The sequence below is a fragment of the Quercus lobata genome, chromosome 2 (genome assembly GCF_001633185.2).
Source record: "Quercus lobata isolate SW786 chromosome 2, ValleyOak3.0 Primary Assembly, whole genome shotgun sequence".
Classification (NCBI taxonomy): Eukaryota; Viridiplantae; Streptophyta; class Magnoliopsida; order Fagales; family Fagaceae; genus Quercus; species Quercus lobata.
The window spans coordinates 62,086,724-62,104,538 of NC_044905.1; the positions used below are offsets into that span (position 1 = coordinate 62,086,724).

The following is a 17,815-nucleotide window of genomic DNA, read 5'->3' on the forward strand; positions in this document are numbered from 1 at the left end:
GCTATTAAAATTAATTAATATTTTAAATTAATTTTACTTTCAATTTAGTCTTTTGATCTCGCCCTTCCCGTGTTAAAATCTTGGCACTGCCACTACTGTAGTTAAGGGAAATACTTGTAAGGATCTATTTGGAGTATAATGTAACAATATAAGTTGACAACTTGACATTTTATGGTCACATATTTCACCTTTCTCTCACAAATTTTTTTACTTTTTTTTTTTTTTTTTTCTGCTGAATAAATTTTTTTTTATTTTTTTTTTAACTTTTAAGCTTGCTCATTGAGTTATCACATATTAAACACAAGTGATGTGTGATAATAAATGCATCTCTTTTCCTTTTTTATTACCAAAAAAAAATTCTCACTATAGAAAGATTAATTTTATTCAAGCTAATTAATTTTCAGTAAAATTTTTTAGCATAAGCATAATTTCCTAGACCTTTTTTTTTTTTTTTTTAAAAAAAAGAAACGTTTTATTTATTTATTTTTTTGCTAGAAGAAACGTTTTATTTGATTGTTCCGCTGAAGCTCAAGGATCCGTTACATTTCTGTGAGCACAAAATACAAAAGAGCAGAGTCGAAGTCCAAGCAGTAACTAGTAACTAGTACTACGAAACCACAATGTGCGGAGACGCGAGGAACTGGGACGAAGATGCATACAGAGAAAGCATACTGAAGGAGAGGGAGATTCAAACTCGAACTGTTTTCAGGACCGTTTGGGCACCCGCTCAAAACCCTAACCCTAACCCGGAAACCATTGTCGCCGCCTCCAGCGATGGATCGATCGCCTCCTACTCCATCTCCTCCTGCATCTCCAAGCTCGTGAGCTCCCTTCATTTATTTATTTTTTGTGTCTCCTCATTTCTCTCGCATCCAGTCAAATTTTGCATCGAATTTAATTGACATTTTGAAAAATTAATTTATCTATTTTGTCTGTTTGTTGTTGTTGTTTGATTGCAGCAAAGTTTTAGGAATACAAAGGCACAACAGTAAGTATGCATTGCTAATTTATTGTTGGTTAAAATTTTAAATCTCAGGTTGATTCTAGCTGACTAGGTGCATTTGCTTTTTAAATGTGGAATTTGTGTAGCTTGTTAGTGGCTGAACCCGATTGCTTTGTTCAAGGGCACGATGGACCTGCTTATGATATCAAATTCTATGGTGACGGTGAAGATGCCTTGTTACTAAGGTTTGGTTTAGTTCTAATCTCTCTCGCTCTCTCTCTACATGCACACACACATAACACGGCACACATTGAGGGAAATACTTTTCTTTTGTTAAAATTTGTATTATCTTGACTAAAAATATTTGGACATTTTCATGATTGATTGGCTGTGTAAAATGTGACCACTTTATTGTTTCAAACAGTACCAACGATGACTTTTGCATCTTATATAATTTTTGTTGTGATTATCAAAATACATTGGTAATTACATGGAGTACAAATTTTTTTATCAATTTATGTTGAATTACCATGTTACTGGCTCTATCATCATTTTGCTTTCCTTTTTTTTGGGATAAAAAACGATAGCATCATTTTGTTTTCTTGAGATGTGCATCAGAGTGGCATAGCTATAACTCATTTGAACCCCACTTCTGCCCGCCCCCTCCCCCACTATTTACATATCTCCAAAAAAAAAAAAAAAAAAAATGCATGAGTATTATTATCTACTTGTATCTAATATATTTCAGATGTGAGTTTATAGATCTTGTACTAAAAATGTAATCAATTGAGAGATAGAATTGATATGGACATAAAGAACCCAAGAAATCACTAAATTGTTGGAGGGCTTACAAACGAGCATGCTCCTTCTATGCAAAGTTCCTTAGCAAGTTCACACCACTAGCCTAATCCAGCCAAGCTCAAGCTTGAGTGGAGATTAGTTAAGACAAAGATCCTATGCAAGTTCACACAACTAGCCTAATCAAGCCAAGCTCAAGATTGAGGGTAATAGTCCACTATTTAAACACTTTTGCTTGAAAACATCAATCTCAATTCACTTCATATGAGGTAGGTGTCTCACTGCTGAAGCAACTTTGTTTCTCTATAAATTACCCATAAAACACACATGAAGAAAAAAAAATAAGTAATAGAAAAGTGAGGTAGCAAGGTTGAATAGAACATACAAAAGCTTTGAGAATCTAATCAGCAGTTATTGGACATCAAATACTTATATATGCATGTTGGCCAAGGCTATCAAACAATCCCATTGTGTTTAAGCTCAAGATCACCTAGACCTTCCAAAGACAAGGCAAACAAGAGCTTGGATGGAGTTCAAACTTGATAAAAGCTTAACCAATATGAAATTAAAGAGTTCAATGCTCAATTCAGCTATTTTACTCCTAAATTCAAAGAATAAGCTAAAATGAAGCAACTATACATTGTCATGATTTTTTTCTTAATTCCAGCTAAGGAATACATTTTTTTATGAATTATTCCTCACGGCTCAAGTTATGATGCACCAGCTAGGGAATAAATCATAATAAATCATAAAGAAAGAAACAAGTATAGAATACAAGAACATCAAAGACAAGTTGTTTGACCAAAAATCTTTAAGCAAACCATAGGAAGAGCAATGCTAAAAAATTTATATTAACAAAAGGATGCCATTATCATTGGGCTATCACTTGAACCCTAGTAATATAATACTCATGCATAGAGCGCACATCTAATAATTGTTACATGTTGGCTGATCTAAATGAAAATAAAGCATTGTTATGGTGTTAAAATATCTGATTATATAAGTATTTTCATGTAGTTGTGGTGATGATGGTCGGATTCGAGGATGGAGGTGGAAGGATTTTACAAATTCAGACGTGCCCATTACATTGCAAGGTAATAAACTGAATTATGTTACTGGTTTTTAGAAGTAGCATATCATGTAGTAAAGCATGAAGTTGGTATTGTGTCTATCAGGACGTGTAACTACTATGCTGTCATTTCTGGTAGTTTTACTCAATGCACCTGGAAAATGGATTGATAAAATAATGTCTTATTTTTTTAATAAGTAAAACTTTTATTGAAAGAGGAAAAAAGACTGATTCAAAGGTTGTGTATAATCCCATTTCAAAGTATACAAATCACAAAGAGAGAAATTGAGAAATCAACAACTTGACATTGAAGGATTGATACATCCAATCGTAAATCGTACAAGGATCGCAAAATGTGCTCTTTGATTGCAAAGGTAGGATTTAAGATGCATGGGTAAGGGCATGGTTGTCAAAATCACGATTTAGATTGTAAGATCGCACAATTTTACTATCCCACCTTACCAAAACGTTTAGGATCGCATTAGGATTGTAAAAATGGTAGGATCGTATGTAGAATCGTGTAGGATCGTAGGATCGTATGGGATTCTACCGATTCTACTGATCCTACCAAAATATCAATTTTTTGTTTTTGTTTTTGTTTTTTTATGGGATAAATTTTTGGTTTTGATGAAGCTTTAAGGGTTTTTATTTTTTTATGTTGTGATGGTATGACTTTTTATTTTTTTATATATAATTATGTTAACCTAAGAAAATGTGTTCTAATTTCTAGTTCACTTGTAATGAAAATGAAGAAATGCTTTGTCATTTCTAAATGAAGAATTTATATCGGTTTTGCTACTTTTTAAGCTATAATGTTGTTAAATTTGTTTGATCAATAACTAATTTGTGTTCTAATATTACTAAAATGTTTTTCTTATATATAATTTTATTAGTATGCTTGTATTTGTATATTTGTATTTGTATATTTGATCGATTTTTTTGAGCATGCTTTGTAATTGTTGATGAGTGGTATAACTTAAATAATTGGGTGTGAAGTTGTATCTTGATCTCTTTTGCAGCTTGTAGTATACAAATATATAATGTCTACATAGATGATGATGATTAGGATGGTGGTTATAAGAACCCTAGAATGGGAATAATTAAATGTTCACTTCACCTTAATATTCATCTTGCTTTTGGATTTCATATTTTAGTTAGCTAGTTTCTATTTGATTACTTGTTTTGGATTTTAAACTTGGAACTTGGAACTTAGAACTTGGAAAATATTTTCATATGTGTTGATAAATATTTTGGTATTTGGTTGTTAATTAAACATTTATTGAACATTTTAAATACATTGGGTCAAAACTTAAATATATTTGTTTCGTTAATATAGACATAGCGATGTATGGCATGCAAATTGCATCATATGATGCAAATCTTTGTTTTTTTATGGATAAATTCACAATTTATGTGATTAATAATTATTCCACATACAAAGTTATTATTAATGTGTTTTTTGCTTTAAATTTGAAAATATGTAGGATCTTACGATCCACGATCCCACTTACCTCCTAGGATCCTACGTAGGATCCCGATTTTGACAACCTTGGGTAAGGGTATGGGTATACAACATTTCTTGAAAAACCTAGGGTATGATACATTGGAAATACATGTATTGATTACTTATTAAATATATTTATTTATATATTGTTAAGCATATATCAATTTAAGAGCAATAATGGATAGTAAAGTGAATCCATGGTCATTAAACGATGTTTAGAATACAAATCAAAATCCAAAAGAGTAAATAAAAGATAACTAGATAAGTGTTCAACATTGAAAACAATATATAAATATATATATATATATATATATAAATTCTTACAATTTTATCTCTCACTATTGAGGATTGGGTTACAACAGTATCCAAGCCATATCACGGGCATATTTTGGACGTATTGACATTTAAAAAAAATAAAAAAGAATACCGATACATATCTTAGAGGTATCTAGTTGATACGTATAGGATACGGGTACGTGAACAAAAATGGAGTATCCGTGCATCTTAGGATAGGATGTTCAACTCCATCAAAAATCCTTTTGTTTCTTTCATATCACAAATTCCAAATGACGCAAAGAGGCATTTGCTTGCCACACATTAGCTACTCAGTGTCAATGGAATCCTCCTTGGGGCAACACTCCAAAAGACCAAGCACAGATTTGGGCATCACCTAGACTAGCCCAAACAATGCAAATACAGATGACCATATGTCTTTTGCAAAAGAACATAAAAAAGCAGGTGAAAAATAAATTCCCTGCTTATATGTACAACACCAATCAACTATCAACAAATGCCTTTTTCAAAGGTTGTCAGTTGTCACGATTTTCCCTAAAGACGCAGCTCACAGTAAAAATGAAACACTTCGGGGGACCTTGGTCATCCATATATTCTTCCAAGGGAAGGGAAAACTTGTGGAACCCCTAAGGTACTATACAGCAATCGAACCTCAAACATGCCTTTTCTGTTTGGCATCTATAGGCCTGGTCTGCACCCGTTGGCAAAGGCAAATTATCATATAGCAACTAAAAAAAGAAGCAACTGGTTCTAGTATTTGATGTCCACAAAGTTATGCTTTGTTAAAATAATTCAATCAATTTTTACATGTTTAGAATCAATTTTATAGTAGATCTGAACATGCTTCAAATATATAATTTTTTTGCAAAATAAAAATTCAACATTATGTATATATTTTTAAATTTTATTTTCACTAAGAAATAATTATGGAATTAATTATTTTAAAATTTTAATTAATTCCATAAAATTAAAAATGTATAAATTTCTCTTAATATTTGTACAATTTTTTATTTTTGCATTTTTTTATATTTAATTTAGAATAGTTAGGCACTATTTGTATGAAAACCAGTGTTTAGGAACTTAGTCTAAACTATTAGAAGTTTAAGTCCAAAGTCCAAACATTTAACAAAAAATAGAAAGGTCATAAACTTCAGTCCCTCTAGAAGTGTCCAAATATTTAATAAGTTTTTCAAAGAATTTGAAGCCATTTTTCCCCCCAGGGCCAGTGCATTTCATTTATGGATAGGTATCTAATTCAGGGGCTTTAATTTTGGTCCCAATAGAACTAGAGTAAGCTTTCAACCTATCTATTTGAAGGTGTTGTAAAAATTAATAATTTGTTAGGTTGCTTCAAGTCCGTATATGCTTCTTGGAAGATATTTTAGAACGGTTGCGATATGCAAATGCTGTAATGCATTTTGTCCACTTTGGTTACATAGCTTAGAATATGATTCACATTAACTCCCTTAAGCGCTGTATCATCTTTAGAGTTTCATTTTTACTGTGCTTGCATTTTTCTTAAAATAATTTTTTTCTTCCTATTTATGTGACATGCTTGATTTTTGCTTCAAGTGTTCTTATTCACTAATTTAGATATATTGCTTTTGTTTAAAATAATGAGAAGACGTTGGATGAGTTAAAGGTTTTATGCCAACGGAGTCTTTTGGAGTGGTCTCGTTGTTGTGGTTTTACTGATTGTTCTTCTCTCATTGAGTTTATGCTTTCCCTTAGCTTAGTTTCCTGATTACTCTTTTTGTTGTGCTGTTTATTCTTTTTTTCTTGTTGTTCATCATCATGAACAACTTGTACTTTTCCTTTTTTCTCATTAATAATAGTTTTCTGATTACCTATATAAAAAAAGGAATATGGTTTATGGATATAATTTATTCTCTCTCAGCAGGGAAGCAAATGAAGCCAGTACTTGACCTGGTGAATCCCCAACATAAGTATGTAACTCTGGTTGTCTATGTCAAGTTTATCCATTATACCCTATAACTTCTTCCTTTTGTTTTCTCTTCCCGAACTACCTACCTATTTTTCATTTCATGTGTTACTGTTGTCTTCTAGAGGTCCTTGGGGTGCTCTTTCTCCAATTCCTGAAAATAATGCCATTGCTGTTAACATACAGGTTTGTGACCTCTTCTGTTCTTGTGCTATATATAACCTTTCCCATAGAATATTTATCTATCTATGAAGGAGTTTGTGTTTATATAGTATCTTTTTCTGTAGGGGGGATCCTTAGCCAACCCCAAAATTTTTTTGGGACTAAGGTTTTGTTGTTGTTGTTGTTCTATTGTAGGGAGGATCTATTTTTTCAGCTTCTGGTGATTCTTGTGCGTATTGCTGGGATGTGGTATGTATTTGTCCAAGGTGAATATATCAATTATTGAGTTTTGTCATGGACCTGTAGATGATTTAGAATGTTCTTGATTTATTTTCCTAGATGGTCTGATTTCAGCATGAATGCATGATTGTGATTGGTATTTCAGGAAACGGGTAAACTCAAAGTAGTTTTTAAGGGGCATTCAGACTACTTGCATTGTATAGTTGCCCGAAACTCTGCCAACCAGGTGCCTTTTCTTTCTTATTCTTGATCGTGACTGTTCTCCATCTTTAGTTAACTTGTCCTGGATTCTGTCAATTGATATGGAGGCTCCTTTGTAATCTTGTAATATTTACACATGTCAACTGGTTTCCTCCTTTGTAAGAGTTGAGTTGTAATCTTTGAAATATTAGTATTAGATGAGGAGAGAGAGAGAGAGAGAGAGAGAAAAGATTGAAAGGGACGAAAGATTAGAAAATAGGTTTAGGACTTAATTGTTTTGCCCTGTCACTGTAGCATATATCTATTATGAGTTGGTGTTGCATGTGCTGTTGTAGTGAGAGAGACAGTGGACTATCATTTGATACATAGCAGTGTTGCATTTGAACTGTGGAGATTTTTTTAGATCCTTTGGGATTCAGTGGGTGTTATTGGAAAAGGTCCTTGATCTGATGGGTGGATGGAGGAATTGGGTTGGTACGCATTCGTTAGATGTTTGGAATTTTTTTTTTCTTGTGTTTGATGTGGACTATATCAAGGGAACAAAATCAGCACACTTTCGAAGATGTGGAAAGCACAGGGAGTTAATTGTTGGCAACTTTCACTAGTTCCTTATATGAGTAGTCTTGTGCATGGGATTTTACATATAGTAATTCCATTGTGTTGTTCATTGAGTCTTTTCCTTTTTGTATATAACTTTTTTGTTATAATTCTTTAGACTGCTTTGTGTCCATGTCCTTTATATGTGAAGTAGTCTTTTTTCATTAAAACTTTCTTACCTATAAATAAATAAAAATTACTTGAAAGAAACAGTGAAGGGAGCAAGCTAGTTACAAGATAAGAACTTAAAAGGACTGACAAGAGGAAAGGGGAGGGGGTTGGACTATGAGATGAAACAAAGTGAAAAAGTTGATGTAGCATCTAAACACCCCCTAACCACCCCCTTCTCCTAAATGGAGAATTCTATATGCCTATTTCCATAGGCTGATTACTGCAAGATAGTCAAGGACTTGTACTTTTACTGTGTGTATATATATATATATTTTGAGATATTGCCAGGCTTCATCCAAGAACAGTGTTTTCCTACAACTGGAGTGGAAAATTTGTATAAACATTTAGTTTATGAATCCTGGCTAAAGTTGACAGATCATGGTCACTGGCTATTCATAAGGTTTTTTTTTTTTTTTTTGATAAGTAAGAGTTCATAAGGTTTTGTAATAATCATATATTTGTTTAGTCTATTAGAAGTGGATTTCAGCTGATAAACATTTCTTTTATCAGGAAGTTTCTCATTCTCAAACTTATTAGAGTTAATTGATCACTGTACTTTGAGTAAAATTTAGTTTTTTGTACATCTACTATACCCTCAGTGTACTTGATGCCCTTCTTGTTCCTTATAAAATTATTACTCATAAAAAAAAAAAAAAATCTAACCAATAACCTGGTTTTAACCTATTAAAAGAAATGATTGTTTGTTTCATTCTCTATACTTATTTATTAGGGGGCACTTTTTAATGTGTTTGATTACTTCTGTTGTCATAGTTGAAAATTATACAGCAAAGTGCATTTGAAGTAAGAGATGCACAGCAGGATTTCTCTTACTATTTTTTCTTATTTTCTTTCTTTTCTTTTTCAAATTTTCAGATCATAACTGGTTCAGAGGATGGGACTGCACGGATATGGGGTAAAACTGATTTTCTTTATTCTCAATAATTTAGAATTTAGGTAGAAATTTACTCAGATAAAATAATTATTTTGTTGAATTTCTTGTAGTTTCCTCTAATATTTTGTTGTGCAATTCTTTTTTGGACTCTCCATTATTATCTATAAAGTTTAACCTAGTTAGAAGTGATTATGCTTATTTGCTTGTACATGTGGTGTTACCTAGATTGCAAAAGTGGAAAGTGTATTCAAGTAATTGATCCAGCAGAGAACACTAAGTTGAAAGGTTTCTTCTCATGCGTTAGTTGCATTACTCTTGATGGAAGCGAAAGCTGGTTGGTAAGACTTTATGTGATAAGGACATGATCGCTCTTTTCTTTTCTTTTATTTCTATTTTTTTTTCCTTTGTATATTCATACCATTGTTTTACTTATCAAAAAAAAAATTTCATTTCATTGTTTCTAAGTATTCTGATTTGTGAGTTTAGCGAAAGTACTCATATTTTTTTTGTATTATAACTCATAAAGCACCATCATAGTTGGTGCGTATAGGAAGTTACAACTTAGTAATAATTCCCTACTCAATGTGCCCATAATTGATGTACCAGGTAGCTTGTCATTGGTGTATAAAGCAGTATGATTATTGTGTAACTGTGTCTATGATACTTGACATCTGGTGGCGGAGAAACTCTTTCAGCTATTTATGAGCTTATATTCTCTCCTACTCAGTTAGCAAATTACTTGTCACATAAGAGAACATGTTACCATTTTATTGCAAGATTTTCATTTTAACCGCTAAGTGTGTGACATTGATAATAATGACATTATATAGACTATGTTTGAGTTACAGGCTAGGTTGATTCTCCAAAAAAAAAAAGAGTTACAGGCAAAATTTATGAAACAAAGATACATTTAGACAGTTATCATCTTGCATCAAGAATAATTCTTATTATAGTTGGCTTAGGTATGACCTAATTAATCAACTCTTACTGTCATAGGCTTGTGGCAGTGGTCAGTGTTTATCCATTTGGAATCTTCCTGCTTCTGAGTGCATTTCAAGGACTTCAACTCGTGCTTCTGTGCAGGATGTATTATTTGATGACAATCAAGTAAGTTATTATTATTTTTGGTGATTGATATTACTTGGAAATTTATGCCTATGAGCATAATTGTGGTGTTCCCAGCTCCACCCCCCCCAAAAAAAAAAAAAAAAAACATACATAGTATGAAGTGCTCCCATTATTGATGTGATTGAACTTATTATTATTATTTTTAAAATGCAGATTTTGGCTGTTGGAGCAGAACCTCTTCTGTGTCGTTTTGACATGAATGGGGTGATTCTTTCACAAATACAATGTGCTCCTCCATCAGCATTCTCTGTCTCCCTACATCCGTCCGGGGTATGTTCTGGATTCAATTACTTTTTTCCTTATGGGTTGAGTTTTCTAGTTTTGTGTGATTGTTGACTGTTAGAATATTGGTTAAATGATCGAGCATAATTTTTTAATAATTTAAGCTTTTGGGACAAGTGGTAATTTAATGATGTATCTAAACAAGTGGTCCTAAGTTGAACCCCTGTCTACTCTCCTTTTCATCAGTAAAAAACTCCTAGGTGTTGGAATCCACTAATTAAAGGGGAGTCTAGGCCCGTGGGATGTGTCAGAATATTGATTGAATTCACAATTTCCTAATAGTACAAGTTTTTGGGACAAATGGTAATTTAATATTGATGATTGATAATGAAGACTTTAGTTCTGATTTCTCTTTGTGGGCCATATGTACTAGAAATTAGTGCTTATAATGGTGTTAAGTGCAATCTTGTTTCATTGTAATTGTCTATATTAAATCTCTTGATAAATGATACAGCTCATGTCCTATCTCTTGATAAAAGATGCAGCTTATAAACCACAGATTACATCCTTGCAAAATGATACTTGGTTCAGCTGTGCTATATCTCACTAAAATTGTCTAATTCTCTCTTTTCGCTCTATACTAGAGGTAACTCCGGACATGGCCCTAGATAGGGCCATCTGGCAACAAAAGAAGCCATAGCCCCAGTTGGTTGAGAATATGGTCTAGTTGAGTTGAGTCTCTTCACTGTGTACTATAGGTGTGCAAATTCACCTATTTTCCAGCATAGGTTGAATCTTATGACTTGCTAAATTTTGTCCTATCACACTATCCAATTGTGAAACAGTGAATTTTCACCATTGATTTGCTGCAATTTTCTACCTAGTTACATGAAACTAAAGAAGCACAGGATACTGTGAACCAAAGAAAGACGAAAACAAGAAGAAGAAAAAAAGGGCTATTTTTGAACTTCTGATTCAGATCAAACATTGTTCTCTCATTAGAAAATCATTGTTTCTTGGTACTTGTTAATGTTTGGTCAAATTGAGAAAAAAGCATCATTTCAGAATAGTTTTGACTCCTTATTAGTTATGTTTATGCTCATTATGTTAGAATAGTTGACTCCTTATTGGTTATGTTTTTATGCTTAACCCAATTCTCGTGCTGTCGAACCCACATGTCACAGGTTACAGCAGTTGGAGGTTATGGAGGTCTTGTAGATGTTATCTCACAGTTTGGAAGCCACCTTTGCACGTTCCGATGAAGAATCTGGTTCAGATTCAGAGGCATGCCTGAAACATCAGGTGAGTAGCCTGCGAAAGGATTTTAGAGGTCAATGGGCGGCAAGCATCCATGTTGGATTTTGAGGTTTTGTGAGGGCTGCCAAACAATGGTCTGGTCAAATTTTTCCTAGAGCCATGTAATATGTCGCATCATATTTTATTGAAGAAGTGTATGTTATTATAGTGGCACATGAATTGGTGAAACTGTAAAGCTTGGCTTTAAATCTTTTGGAATTATTACTATTTTTTTTTTTGAGTAAAACCAGCCGTTACTTAATCAGTTTTGCCTGGACTATCCTACTGGCTTAATTGATGGTGATATCAAATCTGTATGCAAAACAGGTTGTTGACATACTGACTCGGGGAACTTAAAAATGGTGCAAAGAAATGGGTTACGCAGGTTGAGTTCTAATCGAATGCTCCTTTTTGGGTTTAGAAATGGCTTCAACTTATTAAACACCTTTGATGATTGCTTAAAGCCTTAAACCTTAAAAATATTTGAACAATTTAATCGATATGGGATGTTTAATAGGCCTTTATCTGTTTGATTGGACTTATTTTCATCCTAAAAGGGAGTGCACATCTTTTTAAAGCATAGCCTTTTTCCAAGGTGCAACTGTATGTTTATCCAAATGCAAACTAATGTATATGTTACACTTCAACTATAAATTGGTACTTTTCTTTGGGGTCCATCTAATTTCCCCTCCTCCCCGTCTCTTTGAGGGCTCAATATCAGTTCACTCGTACTATTACAATTGAATTATACCCGTGAACTGGTCGTTCTGTACCCATTTTATTCCAGCAAAAAAAAAAAACTGATTTTTTTTTGGTATAAATTGATAAAATGAGGGCTTGGGCTAATAACACTATTACTTTCCCATAACCTCGTCTTTAACTTAGAGCATCTGCACCAGCTAATATAAAATAATGTAAAGCCCAAAATATAATCAATGAAGTTTGAAAATCACTCATTTCAAATTATGAACCGATTTATGCAAAATGAGATTTTGCTATAGTACTTGTGCAAGTTAGTTTATGCAAAATGATTTTTTAATTATTTCTTGTGTGTTTCTCAAGAGTGAAGGAAGATAGTGGATAGTAAATGTCGTGTGTAAAATATAAAAAGGAAAAAAAATTAATATTTTAATTAAATAGAGTTGCAAATTTTTTTTTTTTATTTTTTTTATGCGTTTCTAGAATGTGAAAGAAGACAGTGGACAGTAAGTGTTGTGTGTGAAAAAAGAGAAACAAAAGATTTTGGTGTTTTGAAAAATAGTTATTAAAAAAAAAGAGGTAGTTTAGTTAAGCCCATTCACAAATTCATCTCGAGAATATGGATACAGGTGAGTTTGGAGAAATTATATCGTCCTCATGATAGATTATGTTACTTGTCCATTATTCCACTAAAATACTCTTACTTGTTTAAAATTACTGAACTAGTAATCAATTTTTGTTTAAAAAAATTTGACTTAGTAATTTTAAACAAATTTTTTAATGAAATAGTGAACCACGATACTTATCCACTGTAAATACCTTATGATATCTCGTCGGTATGATGTCACGTCACAATTCACATCCCATGTACCCATTCCCATTGAAACTCGGTATCGGTTTAAAATCCAGGGGCAAATCCGGAAAGACGAAAAAAGACACCGACCCTTCAAAATCCCTGTGTTTTTACTTTTTAGTTCTCTATTTTTACACACAAACACTCACACACTCACTAAACCAAAAAAAATTAAAAAAGGCCTTCTTCGCTATCGTTCCTCAACTCCGCGGCGTAGATCCGAGGAGTTTGGGAAACCCTAATTACTTCACACAACAAAAACCAATACTACTACCCCTCTCTTCTACTTCACTTTTCACCGATCAACAGGTCTCTCTCTCTCTCTCTCTCTCTCTGATTCGATGCTTGATTTTGATCTGAATCTCACTGTTGTATCAGACCTATTATTATTATTTATTAATTAATAATTTTCTCTTGTTTATTTCTTCGTATTCGATCTGTTATTTTGTGATTTATTTATTGCGGTTTTGATTAATCGATCTGTACGTGTCGCTGTGATCTGCTAAACTTTTTATTTTTAATTATTATTATTGTTGTTGTTGTTTTTATTTTGATGATTCTCATAAGCTTTTTATTTCCGAGACGATTGATTAGTTGAGTTATTTGTTATTCTGTTAATGCTTCTGATGTTAGTAATATTAGTTTTCGTTTTTGATTTCCTGTTTGGTTGCCGAGAAAGCTGAGGTAAAATAGAATTTATAATTATTTTTATTTTTATAATATTGTTGTGTTCTCTGAAAATTTAGTGGAAACATGTCATTACTAAGCTGATTAGTGTATTTAGCGAATTATATTGAAAATATTTGTATCCATGGAATTCTAAAATTTATCTAGGTATGAAAATTGTGATATTTTTGTGCATAACAAAGGAATCAGATACAGCACCACCTTCTTTGTGCATGATATTATGTGTTGCAAATTAATTTGTTAGGTATTTGCTTTGGTGGTTATTCGCGATGCTGTGTTTGTATACTAAAACTAGGTACCTAGTTTTATGTCTTGTGTTCCTTTTGTTTTTTGTTTTTTGCTTTTTTATTTTTATTTTTATTTTTTATTTTATGACTATTGTATTAGCTTATGTTGTTTATCTGTGGTTTTTTTTTTTTTTTGCGAGTATGATAATTTTAGTCAAAAATTTTAGTAAAGCCAATGTTTCAAAGAGAGATTATTTTAAATGGTTATTCTTGTAAAACTTTTGGCTTTTGTTTATTATATAAAAAGCCCCGTTTCTATACATGGTATTTTGGTTTATCACTTTGTGAACTATTATGGAGTTCTGATCTAAACACCAAATTGGCATGTCCTTGCCAAACATGTTGGGACACTCCTGCATGAGGAAAACGATATTTTTTTACATTTTAAAAAAAGAAATTTCTTTGATTTTTGATACAACTTAAAATAAACATAAAATATGCCTTTATGTATTTATTTATTAATTAATAGTTGTATTGCCATCATGTCCTGTCCTAATTTTCAAGAATTGCTGTGACCATGTCTTGCTTTTCTGTGTTGGTGTTCGTGTCTGTGCTTCTTAGGTTCTGATACATATGATTTATTAAAATGTGCCAGGTTGTAGAGTTTCTAGTCATTGCACGTACACACACAATCTTGCTATTCCCCCCTCTCTCTCCTGTTTGTGTACATGCATGGACAGATTGTATTTACATAGATTGGAATATTCATGTAATGTTTATGTGGTTGGTGATATTTTGTTATGGACTATTGTTGTACCTTTTACAGTCATGGCGGCACCAGAGGGGTCACAATTTGATGCTCGTCAGTTTGATGCTAAAATGGATGAGTTGTAAGAATTTTTCCCGATCTTCTATCCTTTTTCCAGTTACTTGTTTTGTTATTGACTTTGTGAGAGAGTTTATGCGTGCATTGAATTTTGTCAAAGGGTATTGCAATTTGGATGCTAATTCCTTGTGCTTTGTTTGATGAATTGATGGTGACAGACTTTCAGTTGATGCTCAGGACTTCTTCACATCATATGATGAGGTTTATGATAGTTTTGATGCTATGGGATTGCAAGAGAATCTTCTGAGGGGGATTTATGCTTATGGTAGATCTAATCATAATTTGTTTGTTCTTTCTTTTTTTCTTATAGTTAAGGTTATATGATAATGTACCACAACTCAAAATTTCTTGCTTCAATTATGACTGCTTGGTTTGGTTTTGCAAGTTTGAGTTGGTCTTCTTAGACGAGGATTAAGTGCTAGCTCTATTGTTGGTTTATAAGAAAAATTGTGAATGGTTGGGTGAACATGAATTTTTGTTTTTTTTTTTTTTTTGGTATAAATTTGTTTGTGAAGGAACACAGACACAAACTGTTTTACTTTTCTTTCCATTTCTTTTGGATCCCATCTGATTGCCTAATGTGCACCAACAGCTTCTGCGGTGATAATAGTTTTTAAGCCTTGTAGAGATGAGTAAAATGTGGTCAGGAGATTAGTCTGTCAGCTCTATGTGCTGATTTGTTTTGCCAGAGTTTGTAATTGCTGTTATTGAGTTTGTTAGAGTGTGTGATGTTTTAGAAGTCCTGTTTTGGTTCATTTGTTTTGCAGTTTGAGTACTCCTCACACTGTTTGTCTTGAGTCATTTGACTCTGTGTTCTGTACTGTGTTTCTTTTGATCAATAATATTTCTGATTCAGCCAAATATATTTCCTTGTGTAGGTTTCGAAAAACCCTCTGCTATTCAGCAAAGGGGAATTGTACCCTTCTGTAAGGGTCTTGATGTTATTCAACAGGCTCAATCTGGAACTGGAAAGACAGCAACTTTCTGCTCTGGTGTTTTGCAACAACTTGACTATAGTGTGACGGAATGCCAAGCTTTGGTCCTGGCACCCACTAGAGAGCTTGCTCAACAGATTGAGAAGGTGATGCGGGCACTTGGAGACTATCTTGGTGTAAGAGTACATGCTTGTGTTGGTGGAACAAGTGTTCGTGAAGATCAACGCATTCTGTCTAGTGGGGTTCATGTTGTTGTTGGTACTCCTGGTCGTGTGTTTGATATGCTGCGAAGACAGTCACTTCGTCCTGATTACATCAAGATGTTTGTATTGGATGAGGCTGATGAAATGCTTTCCCGGGGTTTCAAGGATCAGGTCCTTTTTGACTCTCTCTTTCCCTTTCCTTTTCATTTTAGGTCCAATATATTGTATGACAACTTTAATCTGTATTGCCTGTCATTTTAGCATTCTTTTTAACTAATGAAGGCTGTAACTTTAATGTCAGGTTTTCTTAACATTGAACTAATTATGACCTGTTTAATCAATCAATTGAAATCTTTAAATGAGAGTACACTTGAGTAGCAGCAACTGGAAATATCAAGGGTTACTGAACCCCACTTATTTCATATGATGGGAACTTTTACTAGGGATTTGCTCCCTATCTTGCTCTTTACACATATATCTAATTAAATGTGTTGCACTGGGTACATCTTAGATGCTTCAATATTGCATTTACCTTAAAGAGTGTTCATGAATTAAAAGTACTTTGCAGTTCATAGATCCATGGTTGTGATATTTGTTTCTGCTTTCAGCTTCCTTGGTACATACATTAAATGTTTTTATTAAGAAATATATAAGTTGTTGGAATCTGAATTGAAAAGCTCTCTTAAATGTTACTGTACTAGTTCTAATATTAATTGTTTGTGCTATCAGATTTATGATATTTTCCAGCTTCTACCATCAAAGATTCAGGTTGGGGTATTCTCTGCCACAATGCCACCTGAGGCCCTTGAGATTACTAGGAAGTTCATGAACAAACCTGTTAGAATTCTTGTGAAGCGTGATGAGCTCACCCTGGAGGGTATAAAACAGTTTTATGTTAATGTTGATAAGGAGGAGTGGAAACTTGAGACACTCTGTGATCTTTATGAAACCTTGGCCATCACCCAGAGTGTCATTTTTGTGAACACGAGGCGCAAGGTTGATTGGCTTACAGACAAGATGCGGAGCCGTGACCACACAGTCTCAGCCACCCATGGTGATATGGACCAGAATACAAGAGACATTATCATGCGGGAATTCCGTTCTGGATCATCTCGTGTCCTTATAACGACTGATCTTTTGGCACGTGGTATTGATGTCCAGCAAGTCTCCCTTGTTATTAATTATGATCTCCCTACACAGCCAGAGAACTATCTGCATCGTATTGGACGTAGTGGACGGTTTGGTAGGAAGGGTGTTGCCATCAACTTTGTAACAAAGGATGATGAGAGGATGCTGTTTGACATCCAGAAGTTCTATAATGTTGTAGTTGAGGAGCTGCCATCAAATGTTGCTGATCTCCTCTAAAGAGATTTTGTTTTGTTTAGTAGAGAAAGACAGATTCTGTTTGGTAAGCGTCATTTGATATGTTTCTTTGTTTTCCTTTGCCAAGTCTTGTCTTATAGGTCTACTGTCTTTATTTTAAGATGTTCGAGTTTCGGACTGTTTAAGTGGTACTTGCAGTGTAGAAACCATCTTTGCCTGACATGGTATGATGTTTGTATGTGTTTTTAATATAAAGCAGTTGCAATTTTGTTGAAGTTTTTGAAGTTCTATATATGTAACTCTATTCTGTCATTTTGGTTAAATTCTCTGAGGTTTTGCTCGTTTCTTATTGACTACTGTACCTTGTTTATAAACCGTAATTCGTCTTTCCTTTCAAAAGGAGATTCGTGAGAAAATCTCGAAGAAAGTCTCTGAGTAGTGGTGGTCTTATTATTTAACCCATGGTGTTTGTAACCAATGGGAATTAGTCTTTTTCAACTTTTCATTATAGAAACCTTTACCTTGAAGAATTAATTCCTAGGT

General features: G+C 33.3%; 1 protein-coding gene across 1 annotated transcript; it reads left to right on the forward strand.

Annotated features, from left to right (window-relative positions):
* The first annotated feature begins 531 nt into the window (after window positions 1–531).
* Window positions 532–17,591, forward strand: LOC115968079 (eukaryotic initiation factor 4A-2-like). The gene is made up of 18 exons (XM_031087286.1): window positions 532–821; window positions 960–988; window positions 1,090–1,188; window positions 2,759–2,835; window positions 6,509–6,554; window positions 6,676–6,736; window positions 6,908–6,961; window positions 7,098–7,178; window positions 8,795–8,834; window positions 9,039–9,151; window positions 9,810–9,920; window positions 10,095–10,211; window positions 11,348–11,415; window positions 13,253–13,320; window positions 14,752–14,815; window positions 14,970–15,076; window positions 15,690–16,120; window positions 16,679–17,591. The coding sequence occupies exons 1-18, from the start codon at window positions 621–623 to the stop codon at window positions 17,312–17,314; spliced, it is 2,403 nt and encodes an 800-aa protein (XP_030943146.1). The 5' UTR covers window positions 532–620; the 3' UTR covers window positions 17,315–17,591.
* Window positions 17,592–17,815: the final 224 nt, after the last annotated feature.

Excerpts from the sequence above, each read along its gene's own strand:
- LOC115968079 (XM_031087286.1), top strand. The coding sequence starts at position 621 with ATGTGCGGAGACGCGAGGAACTGGGACGAAGATGCATACAGAGAAAGC. Across the intron at positions 9,152-9,809 it reads ATGGAAGCGAAAGCTGGTTG|GCTTGTGGCAGTGGTCAGTG; the intron begins GTAAGACTTTAT and ends TTACTGTCATAG. Across the intron at positions 14,816-14,969 it reads GATGCTAAAATGGATGAGTT|ACTTTCAGTTGATGCTCAGG; the intron begins GTAAGAATTTTT and ends TGATGGTGACAG.